General features: G+C 44.5%; 2 protein-coding genes across 2 annotated transcripts in view; both read right to left on the bottom strand.

Moving 5' to 3' along the window:
- Positions 1-13,964, bottom strand: part of TRPC4AP (transient receptor potential cation channel subfamily C member 4 associated protein) — a 283,763-nt gene that overhangs the window by 11,720 nt on the left and 258,079 nt on the right. The window contains exons 10-11 of the mRNA XM_050807052.1: positions 6,446-6,588; positions 901-1,032 (exon numbers count right to left, since the gene is read on the bottom strand). Of these exons, the coding sequence (XP_050663009.1) occupies positions 901-1,032; positions 6,446-6,588 (275 nt within the window). The remainder of the gene's footprint in view (positions 1-900; positions 1,033-6,445; positions 6,589-13,964) is intronic.
- GSS (glutathione synthetase) overlaps positions 1-13,964 on the bottom strand; it is a 171,163-nt gene that overhangs the window by 86,392 nt on the left and 70,807 nt on the right. The window lies entirely within an intron of this gene.

Here is a 13,964-nt window from a genome sequence, read left to right as displayed (position 1 = left end):
GAGCCCTCCCAAGAGCAGCAGAAACCCTGAGCTCACACAACTGGGGCAGCAGGGCCAAGACATGAAACATGAAAACTGCCCTGGGACAGCTGTACCTGACATACCTGGCAGACAAAAGCAAAAGTGCCCTGTAGAAACGCCTCCAGGGCTGAGGCTACACAGGTACCCACGGGGCAAACTAGCCCCACTGACCTCAAGTGATCCGTCCGCCTCGGCCTCTCAAAGTGCTGGGATTACGGGTGTGAGCCACCGCGCCTGGGAGCACGGTTCTACAGGTGGATGAAAATTACAATAGGATAAAACAGCAAATAAGGAAAAGCATGCTGCTAGCTCATGCAGTGGGCAGCCCCCTGCCTGGAGTGAAATGAGATCCCCATCACAGAGGTGTACAAGGGGAAGTTGGCTAGAGGGCCTCAGGCAGGAACTCTTTTTTTTTTTTTTGAGACACAGTCTCACTCTGTTGCCCAGGCTGGAGTGCAATGGCATGATCTCAGCTCAGTGCAACCTCCACCTCCTGGGTTCAAGCAATTCTGGTGCCTCAGCCTCCCAAAGAGTTGCAATTACAGGCACCCAACACCATACTTGGCCAGGCCGGTCTGTAACTCTTGACCTCAAGTGATCTGCCCGCTCAGCCTCCCAAAGTGCTGGGATTACAGGCATGTGCACTGTGCCCGGCCTAGGAACATCTTAAAAGGGATTTCTGCATAGGCTGGGGTGGGGAGTGGGGTTCACTCAGATCCTACTCCAAGGTAGCTTCCAATTAGGGGACTATAAAATACAATTTTAGTCTCTGCTCTACTCCCAAAGGAAAAAAGGTCAAAGGGTCAGCAGCAGGTCTTGAAACAACTACTCCAAGCCAGTGAGGTACCATCTGTCTGTCCCCAGGGGTCTCCTGCTTACCGGGCTACAGTCACAGTTCTGGTTGTGACCATGGAGGACAAGAGCAGATGCTGAATGCTTCCTCCAAATCAGTTTGTCAAACAGATTATTAAGTCCGGGGATCAGCTTGAACTCTGCAATCATTCTGTGAACCTGGACGGGATAGGAAGGAAAAAGTATTAATTAAGACAAATGTGCTTGAAAAATCTAGCAAAACCTCGTGCTCAGTACACACGATAATGACATTCAGGACGAAGAAAGCAACTAACTGTCAGTAAGGAGTGCTGGGGTTTGAAGAAAACATCCATGTATCCCCTACACCTATCACACACAAACACACTTTCTAACTTTACTCATTAATGCTCACAATAATCCTACAAGTCATAATGTATGATAGTTCCTATCACAGAAGCATGAGTTTGGGATTCAGATAGTCCTGCGTATGATTCAAGAGTCCTTTGGGATTCAAGAGTCCTGGGTTTGACTCTTAGCTTTACCATGTGCAAACTTGGTAACCTTAAACAAATTCCTTAAGATTTGTCTCCTCATATTAACATGAAAATGTCCCTCATGCTTTGCACTAGGATAAATTTCAGCTGAAAGTAAGAGACGACTATTAAAAAACTCTAAGATCCAGAAAAATCTTTGCAAAGAATTAAAAAAAATGATCTAAGAGTTGGAAAAGCCTTTCTGAAGGATCACACTAAACCTAGAAGCTCAAAAAGAAGCTTGTTGACATCAACCACCCAAACCTTTTAAAATTCTGAATGGCAAAACTCAAAATAAGCAAAGTCACAAGCCAAATATGACAAAAAAAGAACAGACATTGGCAATTCATGCCACAAGCAAAGAAATTCCTCTATAAGGAGTCCTACAAACATCTCTGATTTTTCACTCTTTCAGACTGGGAAAGATGACAAAGCTTTAAAAGAACATGTTGGTGACCTGGGCATCAGGTACATTCACACGCTGTTGGTGGGAGGGCACACTGTTATGACGTGCACAGGGAAGAGGGTTTCGCAGTAACTCTAAAATTTCAAATCCATAATCCCTTTAACCAGCAATTCCACTTTAGGAATTTACATTCAGATCCATATAAATACTAAATGACACATATTTACAATGCTACTCACTGCAGCATTATTTGTAATGCCCCAAAATAGATATAACCTACACTTCCATCAACAGAGATTAGCAAAATAAATTATGGTATGCCACTCAATGGGATATAAGGCACCAGTAAAAAAACATCAAGGTGTTTTGTATGTCGTGAACTTAACAACTGCCGAGAGATAATACTGGGAAAGCAAGTACGTTCATGCTATATTACTGACTGTGTAAAAAAAGAGGAATACAATTCGCCTTTGTAAGCATAAAAATGTCTCTAGAAGGATATACTAATAACTGGTAAAATTAGCTGCTTCATGGAACCATCAGAATGTCAATGATCAGAGGGGAAACAGGCTTCATTGATACTAACTTAAATCTTTTAAAACAGAACTACAGGAATGATTTCCCTTTTAAAATTTGTTTATATAACCTAAGGCTATTACTAGCCCTTCTCGGGACTGTTGTAACAATCAAGTCAGAAAGCACATGTAAAGCTCTGCACACAGCACCACTGCTCGCTTATTGCCATTTTACAAGGGGGAGAAGTTCAGCAAGACCAGCCTGGGCAAGGTCAGTGATTGCAACAGCACCTAACTCAGGTGTTCTGATCCTAAAGTCTGCCCCTTTCCAGCCCACTACAGGTATGCATTTATCTTGGGAGACCAGAACCTGACAAAGACATGCCTGGCAGCCTCCATTCCAATGGACCTCTCCCTTCAACATATTAGGTTGTGTAAAAGTAACTGTGGGTTTTGCCACTGAAAGTAACAGAGGTGACTATTCTCTTTCTACTAGAAATCACAGCCTACTAGAAATTACTACATAATTTCTACTAGAAATTATGGCCAGTGTTAGACTCATAAGCAGCCCAGAACCTGTTAAGACTGAGGCTGATGTAAAATGACACCTGCTGTGCCACTCAGGCCTTTACTAAAACCCAGCCTGGGTCTACCTTGCCCTGCTTAACTGGGGTTGGGGAGGTACGGCTGACATCTATGGTGTTTACCAAGCCATGTGCCTTCCTGTCTCACTCAAAGGGCCCTAAGCCAGGCCCAGGTCACACAGCTATAAAACGTTGCAACAATGGCCCACAAAAATTCATCCAGTGCAACTGCCTCACTGCACAGACTAGAAACCCAAGCTTAAAGAGATTAGGGGTGAGTCACACAGCTGGGAAGAGAGGGGCCTTCTGAGGCAGACTTGGACTTGACCCTGGGTCTCCTAAGTTCAGGCCAGTATTTAGGTTTGAGGTTTCTCCTACATCATTTCCCTTTTCTCTTAACAATACTAGCTTCTTAGCCAGGCATGGTGGCTCACGCCTGTAATCCCAGCACTTTGGGAGGCCAAGATGGGCAGATCACCTGAGCTCAGGATTTCGAGACCAGCCTGGGCAATATGGTGAAGCCCTGTCTCTACTAAAAATACAGAAATTAGGGCCGGGCATGGTGGCTTACATCTGTAATCCCAGCACTTTGGGAGGACAAGGTGGGCGGATCACTTGAGGTCAGGAGTTTCAGACCAGCCTGGCCAACATGGTGAAACCCTGTCTCTACTAAAAATACAAAAATTAGCCGGGTGTGCTGGCGCATGCCTGTAGTCCCAGCTACTCAAGAAGCTGAGGCAGGAGAATTGCTTGAACCCGGGAGGCAGAGGTTGCAGTGAGCAGAAATTGCGCTCCAGCCTGAGTGACAGGGAGACTCCATCTCAAAAACAAAAATAAAATACAAAAATTAGCCAGGCATGGTGGTGTGCGCCTGTAACCCCAGCTACTTGGAGGGCTGAGGCAGGAGGATCGCTTGAGCCCGGGAGGCAGAGGTTGCAGTGAGCTGAGATCACGCCACTGCACCGCTCCAGCCTGGGTAGCAGAGCAAGACTACCTCAAAAAAAGGAAAAAAAAAAAAAAAAAAAAAAAAAAAAAAGAAAATAGCAGCTTCTTCACGTGTAAAATTTGTAAAACAAATTTTACTTGTAGAATGCATTATTCCTACGATCAGGTCCAGCCCCGTGGCCTGCTCTATAGGAGGATGGTAGGCAGGTGGGTGAGATGAAGTGCCACTCTACCTGAGGAGGCAGTGGGTAAGAGCTCAGGCTTCGCAGTCAGCAAGCCCTGGGTTCATAAGACAGCTTTGTGACCCTCCGCAACATTCTTTGAGGTCAAGTCCCTTGACAGAAAAGGCGATGGGGGACGATGGAGCTGTTGAAAAGGCTCAGTGAGGTAATGTGGAAGCTACTCAGGGCTTGAAGAAATGACTAAAAAAACGACTGCTATATGGATGATTTTCATTAGCACCAGAGGGACGAAACTTGACAGCATTTGGGGAGCCTTTCCAGTCTTGAGATTTCAATTTGGCCAAGATTGGTCAGAGAACTTGGCCCAACTGCCCATTAACAAGAAGGCCTCTTTAAGGAAGAAGCCTTCTGTGAGGCCTGGCCAAGGACTTGCTACCCAGTGTAGGCAGGATCTGGGAATCCATATCCTCATGGTGCCCGGCACACAGCAGAAACCCAGGAAATGCCGACTGTGCAAATGAGAACATGCTAGTGAAAGTGATTTTGGGGGGCCAGGATTTCAAGGTCACTAATGGTCCCTTCCCAAGGAAGCAGCGCTGTAATCATACAGTTTAACTCAAGACTGCAACGACTCATAGCAATGTGGAAACAAGAAGGCTCAGGGAACAGAGAACTGTTGTGAGATGGCAGACAGAGGAGGCAGGGCAGCAGAGTTTAAATTCTGGCTCTATCCGGGCCTGTCCCTGAGAGCACAGCCTAGTTTATGCCCTGGCTTTCTCAAGAATCGAGTGTGGGGACACAGAGTCACCACCTGTTGTGTAACTTACTAAATACCTGAAAATTCAAACAACTGTGAAAATGCCTCGAAAAAGTAATAGCACTCAACACATAGAAGCTGTCCCTATAATTATTTCAAATATAAATAACTGTGAAAGTGCCTCGAAAAAGTAATAGCACTCAACACATAGAAGCTGTCCCTATAATTATTTCAAATATAAATAACTGTGAAAGTGCCTCGAAAAAGTAATAGCACTCAACCCATAAAAGTTGTCCCTACAATTATTTTTTATAAAAAACATGTTCCATATTGAAAGAAGGGACACCAATGCTGTGGCTATCAGTGTGGGATCTCATCCAGTGTCCTGGTTTTAAATACAACCATATGCTGAGGACTCCCAAAGTGACACCTCCGGCCTTGCCATCTCCCCAATAGCAGCTGTAGGTAATCAATCCAAGTGCCAATTCCATCAGACACCTCAACTCTACCTTGTACAAAACGCAGCTCCCCATCTTCCTAAGCCTGCTCCTCCACCCCTTACCTGCTGGTCTTAACCATCTCAATACATGGCAAATCCATTCTCCTATTTGCTTAGTTCACATTCAAATGCATCCAGAATGCAACCACTTCCCACCAGTCCCAACACCAATATGCTGGTCCTAGCTGCTATCATCTCTTGGCCCTATTATGAGGGCCCCTAATGGTCACCCTATTCCCTTCCTTGCTGTTTCCAGTCTTTCCCAAAGCAGTCAGAGGAATGACTTCTCACTTCACTCGGAGTAAAAACCAGTCTTTAAAATGGCCTGTGACAGCTTGACGTGACCTGGTCCCTGCGAGCCCTCAGCCTTCCTCTCCTGGCTGTTTTCTCCAGGCCGTCCCCCAGCTGCCTCACTGTTCCAGTGACTACACACACTCCTCCCCAGGGCACTGCCCTGTCCCACCTGCTACACTCTTTCATTCTCTTCCAGACGTTTTCATCCTCACTTGTAAAATGGGGGTAACTGCACTGCTGTTGCCCAGACTTGTGACAGTCCAGTGTCTGACTCAGAAAGGTGTGGAAGGACTGCTGAGACCCCAGCCTCTCCTGCCCCCATGCCTGGTTTCCTCCCTAGGAGAAGGGCGTGGTCTGCGGGCTACTTCTCAACAGTCTTGAGGAGGAGGGCTGCACTCTTCCAAGCCCTTTTTCCTCTACTGTAGGTTATGGGCCCTTCCTCCTCCATCCTGGAACTACTTCAAGACTCAGGGAAGCCCTGCACATCTGGAGCCCCTGTACTTGCCCAGTTTTCCTAAGCAGACATAGCTCTGGGCTCTGTCCCACTGCCCTGAGCCCACATCAGGTTGGCAGCTCCTCCAGCACATCCACAGGGCCAGTCTTGCCAGTTTTCAACCCTTTAATCTTCACCTTACAGAGGCAACTGCCTGCTCCTGCCCTGAGCACCAACCAGGAATGCCTAGAAACGCTCCACACAGCAACGCACCGTGGAAAGACTCCGGTTCTGGAATCAGCCTGGTTTCCTGATGGGTAGAACAGTAGGAGAAATACCCCTATGCTCTGCCAGCCTAGAGCAAGAGCCATTCCAACAGAAGGCCCTGTGGAGCACCTGGCATACCATGAGCGCCCGGGCAGCACCTGCTCCCCGTGTCCTGAGACGCTGGAGAGGGGCCCACCTGGTTTCGCTGACGCCCCATCAGCAGCACGCAGAGGACATAGAGCACTTCCAGTTTGTACATGATCTCATGCATAATCTTCATTGACTGGGGCAGCTGGGTCCTGGCTGACGTGTGAGGCAGGCCATTCTCCTCAGAAGCCCCTGGAGGAGGGAACACAATGGAGGCTGACACAGCCACCGGAGAGAGGATTGAGTCACGGCTTGTGAGGAAACACATTTCCGTCCCTCGAACCTGCTCTGAACAGACTTGTAGCATAGCCATTCAGCTGGGCCTTGAGCCTGAACAGAGACCCTGAAAGCTGCAAAACTCCCTCCACACCCCCAGGAGCCAGGTAAGCTCAGAGACTCAGAGAAATGGACTCTGCAGTAGTTGTATCTCATCTACTTTTACACGAAGAAAAAATATTCGGACACAGCCAACACAGTAACATGACCCATCCCTCCCTGCTTATCCCCTTCTCCTGCCACCAACCAGACCCCCAGAAGGTGCCCAGGCAGATGTCTGACAGCAAATTATGGGGACCGCTCTTCAAGTCGCAAATGGCCCTACTTACTTGGTTCTACTGAGATTCCATGAGGGACACTGCGGAAGCCCGAGAGGGATTCTTTTTGAAGAATTCCCAATTTTTCAAAAGAACCATCTAAATTTTTCTAAGGTTCAACTTTCTAAAGCAGACTGGGTATCACCTGCTGCTACTGATGCAGATGAACACACTATCTACAGGCAGACTTTCATTTTATCCAATGTCATTACTGCTGACATCAACAGCAGCTAAGTAATATTTACTGGACACTTGACATGTGTCAGACTTGCTGGTTTTATGACTTTGGGCCAGTCCCCTCCTCACTAGGCCTTAGACTGCTCTGTACTACTGCAGCGGACAGCTAGAGTTACTGTGAAGACTGAATGGGAACATAAGAGAAGCCCAGCATCTGATTCTTAGGAAGCCCCCGTTCACTCCTAGATCCTTTATTTATGTATTTATTTATTTACTTACTTACTTACAGTCTGGCTGTGTCACCCAGGCTGGAGTGCAGTTGTGCGATCTGGCTCACTGCAACCTCCGCTTCCTGGTTTTAAGCAAGTCTCCTGCCTCAGCCTCCCGAGTAGCTGGGAATACAGGCGCATGCCACCATGCCCAGCTAATTTTTCTATTTTTAGTAGAGATGAGGTTTCACCACGTTGGCTGGGCTGGTCTCGAACTCCTGACCTCAAGTGCTCTGCCCACCTTGGCCTCCCAAAGTGCTGGGATTACAGGGGTGAGCCACTGTGCCCGGCCTAGATCCCTATTATTTTAAAAGGGCATCGGTCAAGAGTCAGGAGAGGCTAGGTGATCTTAGCAGAGTGACTTCCCTTCAGTTTCCTCCTTGTTAAGGTGAAAAGATGAATCAATAACTGCCAAGGTCCTCTCAAGCTCCTATAGGAACTGTTTCCCTAGAGGCCTCTATGTGGTATAGAGGAGTGGTTATCAGATATATTCAGGTAAGGCTCATACAGAAAACACAGTGATACTCTGCAAAGTATCAAGACAGAAGAACCTAACTTATTCCGACCAGGTGTGGTGGCTCATGCCTATGATCCCAGGACTTTAGGAGGCCAAGGCAGGTGGACTGCTTGAGCCTAGGAGTTTGAGACCAGCCTAGACAATACAGTGAGACCTCATCTCTATAAAAAAATTTTAAAAATTAGCTGGGCATGGTGGCATGTGCCTGTAGTCCCAGCTACTGAAGAGGGAGAGGTGGGAGGATCGCTTGAGCCTGGAAGGTGAAGGTTGTAGTGAACCAACAGAGATCGTGCCACTGTACTCCAGCCTGGACAACAGAGCTGAACCCTGTCTCCAAAAAAAAAAAAGAGAGAGAATCTAACTTACTCTATCCTACAGACTTGGAACTACTTTTCCCAGCTGTGTTATGTTAAAATCACAACCCTGGAAGACGACAAGCTGCCGAATGAAGCGTGACTGAGAGACAGCGTGGCACGGTAGTTACGAGCAGAGACCCTGAAGCCAGACTACCGGGCTTGAACCCCAATCACTAACTGGGTGGTCTTCAGTAAATCAGTGGACCTCTCATGCTTCAGTATCCATCCTCCTTTGTAAAACAGCAATACTGACAACCATACCCACCCTTTAACGTCATAAGGAGTAGGGGAATATATTGAAGGTGCCTGAAACAATGCCCGAAGTAAGCAACATACAATTAGAAACTAAATATAAGTTCTCAGAAAACTGACTTTTATGTGCTAATGCTTGCTTGCTACTTTGTATTCTTCTTTTTCATCTCCAAGCTTTTAATGGGAACTAAACAGGTAGGAGACAAAGACTCAGGAAAAATTTACTGGAGAAATTTTTAATTTAAGAGATTCCATCTACTCATATTTATTCTCCTGTACCTTGGGCAAAAAACTATAGTTACTCAATTTCCATGTTAGGACTCCTTGGCCCAGCTTCCAGAACAGTTAAGTGTCGGCTAATCTGTGAAGTGAACCTGAAGAACTATCACGCACAATCCCGCCTCTGTCGTGCACTGCTGTGTGACCTTGTGTGCTTGGCATCCTCAGCACCCAGCCCATGGTGCTCTAGAGAGTCCTGCAGGGAAGGATGTTTATGGAAGCAGTGGGCACAGTGTGGGGCACACAAGTCCTACTGAGAAACAAACATCTGCAAAGCAAGAGACGGGGCAGCCTGACGCCTCTCCAAGTCACCACCAACTTTTGGTGCCTGGCTTGTACAGGCCTGACAGACTTTCTGGGATATTTTCAAGAAACAGTCTCCAAAGCAATGGAGTGCTTAGCAACAAGGACAATCCCAAGGATGAAGATGGGAAAACCAGCTCACGAGGCCTGTGCTTCCCTCCGAGTCTCTTCAGCTCTACCAGGCCGATTGGAGCGGTCACCACTCTCTCTCTGTCGGCACTGCACTCCGTTTTCTGCAGGCATGCACACTCATTTGTTTTCTTTTTTTAACAGCTTGGAGGTACAATTCACACACCATGCAATTCATCCATTTAATTAACCGTATCATGATTTTTAGGATATTCATAGAGTTGTGCAGCCATTACCACAATCAATTTTAGAGTATCTTCATCACCCCCCGAAATCTGCCTTGTACTCACTACCAGTCACTTCCTATTTCCCACCAAACCCCTTAGTTCTAGGCAACCATGAAACTGTTTTCCGTCTCTAGGTAATTGCCTATTCAGGACACTTCATATTAATGCACTCATGCAATATGCCGTCTTTTGTGACTGCTTCTTTCACCTAGTACAATGTTTTCAGGGTTTATCTATGTCGTGGCACCGATCAGCATTCCCTTTTTTTAACTGCTGAATAACACCCGCTAGTATAAATACGCCACATTCTGGCTTGGCACAGTGGCTCACGCCTGTGATTCCAGCACTCTGGGAGACCAAGACGGGAAGATCGTTTGAGCGCAGGAGTTTGAGACCAGTTTGGGCAACACAGCAAGACTCTGTCTCTTTTTATTACAAAAAATAAAAAAATTAGCTGGGTGTGGTGGCGTGCACCTGTGTTTCCAGCTACTTGGGAGGCTGAGGTGTGAGGATGGCTGGGCCTGGGATGTCAGGGCTGCAATGAGTACAACGAGCTGTGATCACACCACCGCACTGTAGCCTAGGCGACAAAGCTAGACCCTGTCTCCAAAAAACATAAATAAATAAGAATATACCATATCCTGTTTATTCATTCATTGGGTGACAGTCATTTGTGTTGTTTCCATTATTTTGGCTGTTATGAATATGCTGTGATGAACATTCCTGAAAAAGTTTTTGAGTAACACGTATTTTCATTTATCTTGGGTATATACCTGGGAGTAGGATTTCTGGGCCCTATGACATAACTGTATGTTAACCTTCTGAGGAACTGCTAGACTGTAGAGTGGCTGCACTATTCTACATGCCCACTAATAGTGAATGTGGGTTCTGATTTCTCCCTATTCTTGCCAATCCTTATTATCCACCTTTTCTGATAGCCATTCGAGTGACTATGAAGTACTATATCATTGTGGGGTTTGTTTTTTCCTCTATCACCTAGACTGAAGTGCAGTGGCAGGACCACAGCTCACTGCAGCCTTGAACTCTGGACCTAAACAATCCTCCCACCTCAGCCTCCCAAGTTGCCAGGACTACTATGGGCACATGCCACCACGCCTGGCTAACCAAAAAACATTTTTTTTTGTAGAGATGAGGTCTTGCTCTGCTGTTCGAGTTGGTCTTGGACAATCTTCCTGCCTTGGCCTCCCCCGAAGTGTTGGGATTACGGTGCCAGCCACTGTGCCTGGCCTCACTATGGTTTTGATTTGCATTTCCCTGATGGCTAATGATGATGAATATTTTTCACGTGCTTAATAATTATTTGTATATCTTCTTTGGAGAGATGTCTATTCAGATCCTTTGTCTATATTTTGAAATGGGCTGTCTTTTTATTATTGAGTTATGGGAGTTCTTTATACATTCTAGACACAAATCCCTTATTAGATATATGATTTGCAAAAATGTCCCAACCCTGTATTCCCCACAAAAACATTCTTCCATGCTGTGTGTTCTCTTTTTACTTTCCTGATAGTGTTTTTTGAAGAACAAAAAGTTTTAACTTTGATGAAGTCCAATCTATTATTTACCTGGTTGCCTGTGCTTCAGATGTCACTGTGTATGACATCTAAACTGTTAAATCCAAGGTCATGAAGCTTTATCCTTATGTTTTCTTCTAAGGTTTTATAAGTTTAGCTCTTTTATTTAGGTCTTTGACCCTTTTAATTTTGTGTATGACATGAGGCAGAGGATCTAACTTCATTCTTTTGCATGTGGACATCAAATGGTCCCAGTACCATTTGTTGAAAAGACTACTACTGTTTCCACCAACGAATGGTCTTGGTACCCGTTGAAAATCAATTGATCATAATAAGCATGAGGGTTTATTTCTGAACTCTCAACTCTGATCAATATGTCTATCCTCAGGCCGGCAGCACAGTGTGGACTGCAGCTTTGTGGTAAGTTTTCAAGTCAGGACATGAGTTCTCTCAGGTTTTTTTTTTTTTAAAGACACAGTCTCACTGTCACCCAGGCTGGAGTACAGTGGCACGATCACAGGTTACTGCAGCCTCAAACTCCTGAGCTCAAGCTAACCTCCCACCTCAGCCTCTTGAGTAGCTGGGACTATAGGTGGGTGCCACGAGGCTTGGCTAATTTTTAAATTTTTTGGAGACAGGGGTCTCGCTATATTACCCACGCTGGTCTCAAACTCCTGAGGCCAAGTGATCCTCCAGCCTCAGCCTCCCAAAGTGTTGGGATTACAGGCATGAGTCACTGTACCCGGCCTAGTTCAAGACTGTTTTTGTTCATCTGAGTCTCTTGCATTTCCACATGAATTTTAGGATCAGCTAGTCCATTTTTGCAAAGTAGACAGCTGAGAGTTCTGACAGAAACTGTGTTGAATCTGCAAGGCTGACCTGTAGATCAGTATGGGAATACTGTTATCTTAACAATATTAATCTTCTGATTCAAAGACAAGGGATATCTTTACATTTATTTAGGGTTTAATTTTTCAATGATGTTTTAGAATTTTCAGAGTGTAAGTTTTACACTTGTTAAGTTGCTAAGTATTTTATTTTTTTTGATCCTATTGTAAATAAAGTTGTTTTCTTAATTTCATTTTTGGTTTGTTGATTGCTACTGTATAGAAATACTACTCATTTTTAAATATTAGCCTTCTGAACCTTTGTTGAACCTGTTTATTAGTTTATTGGTTTTTATAGTAGGTTCCTTAGGTTTTTCTACATATAAGATCATTCCATCTGTGAAGAGTTTCACTACTTTTCTAATTTGCATGCCTTTAATTTCTTTTTCTTGCCTAACTGCCCTAGCCAGAACCTCCAATACAATGCTGAAGAGAAGCCGCAACAGCACTGCCACTTCCAGAAACAATCAGGAACTCATCTTGGTCCTGATCTTAGTGGGAGAAGCCTTCCATTTTTTGCCATTAGGTATGATGTTAGCCATGGGTTTCTGTAGATGCCCTTTAACAGGCTGAGGAAGTTCTCTCCTGAGTTTTTGTTTTTACTAGAAGGGGTGTTGGATTTTCTCAAATGCTTTTATGGAAATGATCATGTGGTTTTTGTCCTTTATTCTATTAACACAGTGTATTACATAAACTGATTTTCAAACGTTGAACCAAATTTGTATAAATCCATTTGGTCATGGTATACAATCCTTGTATGTTGCTATACTTGGTGTGCTAGTATTTTGTTGAGGATTTTTGCACCTATAATCATAAGAGATACTGGTCTTGTGATGTCTTTATCTGGTTTTGGTATCATGATAACATGATCTCAAAGAATAAGCTGGGAACTGTTCCTTCCTCTTTTATTTTCTATTAGAGTCTGGAAAGTATTGGTGTGAATTCTTGAAACACTTGGTAGAATTAACCAGTGAAGCCACGTGGGCCAGGACTTTTCTTTGTGGGCAGTTTTTCATTATTTATTCAATCTTCTTGTTACAGTTCTTTCAGGTTTTCTATTTCTTCCTGAGTTAGCTGCGGTAGTTTGTGTCTTTTAACTGGCTCATTTCATCCAGGTTATTTAGTTTATTGGCTTACATGGTTTACAGTATTCCCTTAGAGTCCTTTTACTTTCTTAAGGTTGGTTGTAATGTACCTTCTTTCATTTCTAATTTAGTAATTTAAGCCTTTCTTTTTTGGTCAGTGTGGCTAAAAGTTTGTCAATTTTGTTGATCTTTTTAAAGATTACCTTTAAAAAAATCATCTTTGGTTTTGCAGATTTTCTCTATTGTTTTTCTATTCTCTATCTCACCAGTTTTCACTCTAATCCTATTACTTCCTTTTCCTCTTGAGATATTTTTTTCCCAATGACTTAAGGTAGACGTTCAGGCAATTTAGATTTATTTAAAAATGTAGGCATTTATAGCTCTAAAGTTCCCTCTAAGTACACTTTAGCTGCATCCCGTGTGATATATAGTGTCATTTTCATTTCTCTCAAAATATTTCCGTGTTTTTTTTTTTTTTTTTTTTTTGAGACAGAATCTCGCTGTCACCCAGGCTGTGGTGTGATCTCAGCTCACCGCAACCTCCACTTCCAGGGTTCAAGCAATTTTCCTGCCTGGACCTCCTGACCTTAAGTGACCCACCTCCTCGGTCTCCCAAAGGGCTGGGATTATAGGCGTGAGCCACCGCGCCCAGCCTCAAGATATGTCCTAATTTTGCTTGTGATCTCCTGTTTGACCCACTGGTTATTTAGAAGTATACTGCTTAATTTGCATGTATTTATTAATTTCCCAAGTTTCTGTTATTTATTTGTAACTCACCCCACTGGGATTTGAGGACATACTTTTGTACAATTTTAATCGTTTTAAATTTGCTGAACTTTTTTAACAGCCTAGCATATGGTCTATCCTGGAGAATGTTCATGTGCACTTAAGAATGTGCATGCTGTAGTAGTTGGGTGGAGAGGTCTACAGTGCTCTGTTAGTCCTTGTTGGTGTACAGT

This window comes from Macaca thibetana, chromosome 10 (genome assembly GCF_024542745.1).
Source record: "Macaca thibetana thibetana isolate TM-01 chromosome 10, ASM2454274v1, whole genome shotgun sequence".
NCBI lineage: Eukaryota > Metazoa > Chordata > Mammalia > Primates > Cercopithecidae > Macaca > Macaca thibetana.
Note: the sequence above shows the minus strand (reverse complement) of the source record. Positions and strands in the feature narration are given on the sequence as shown.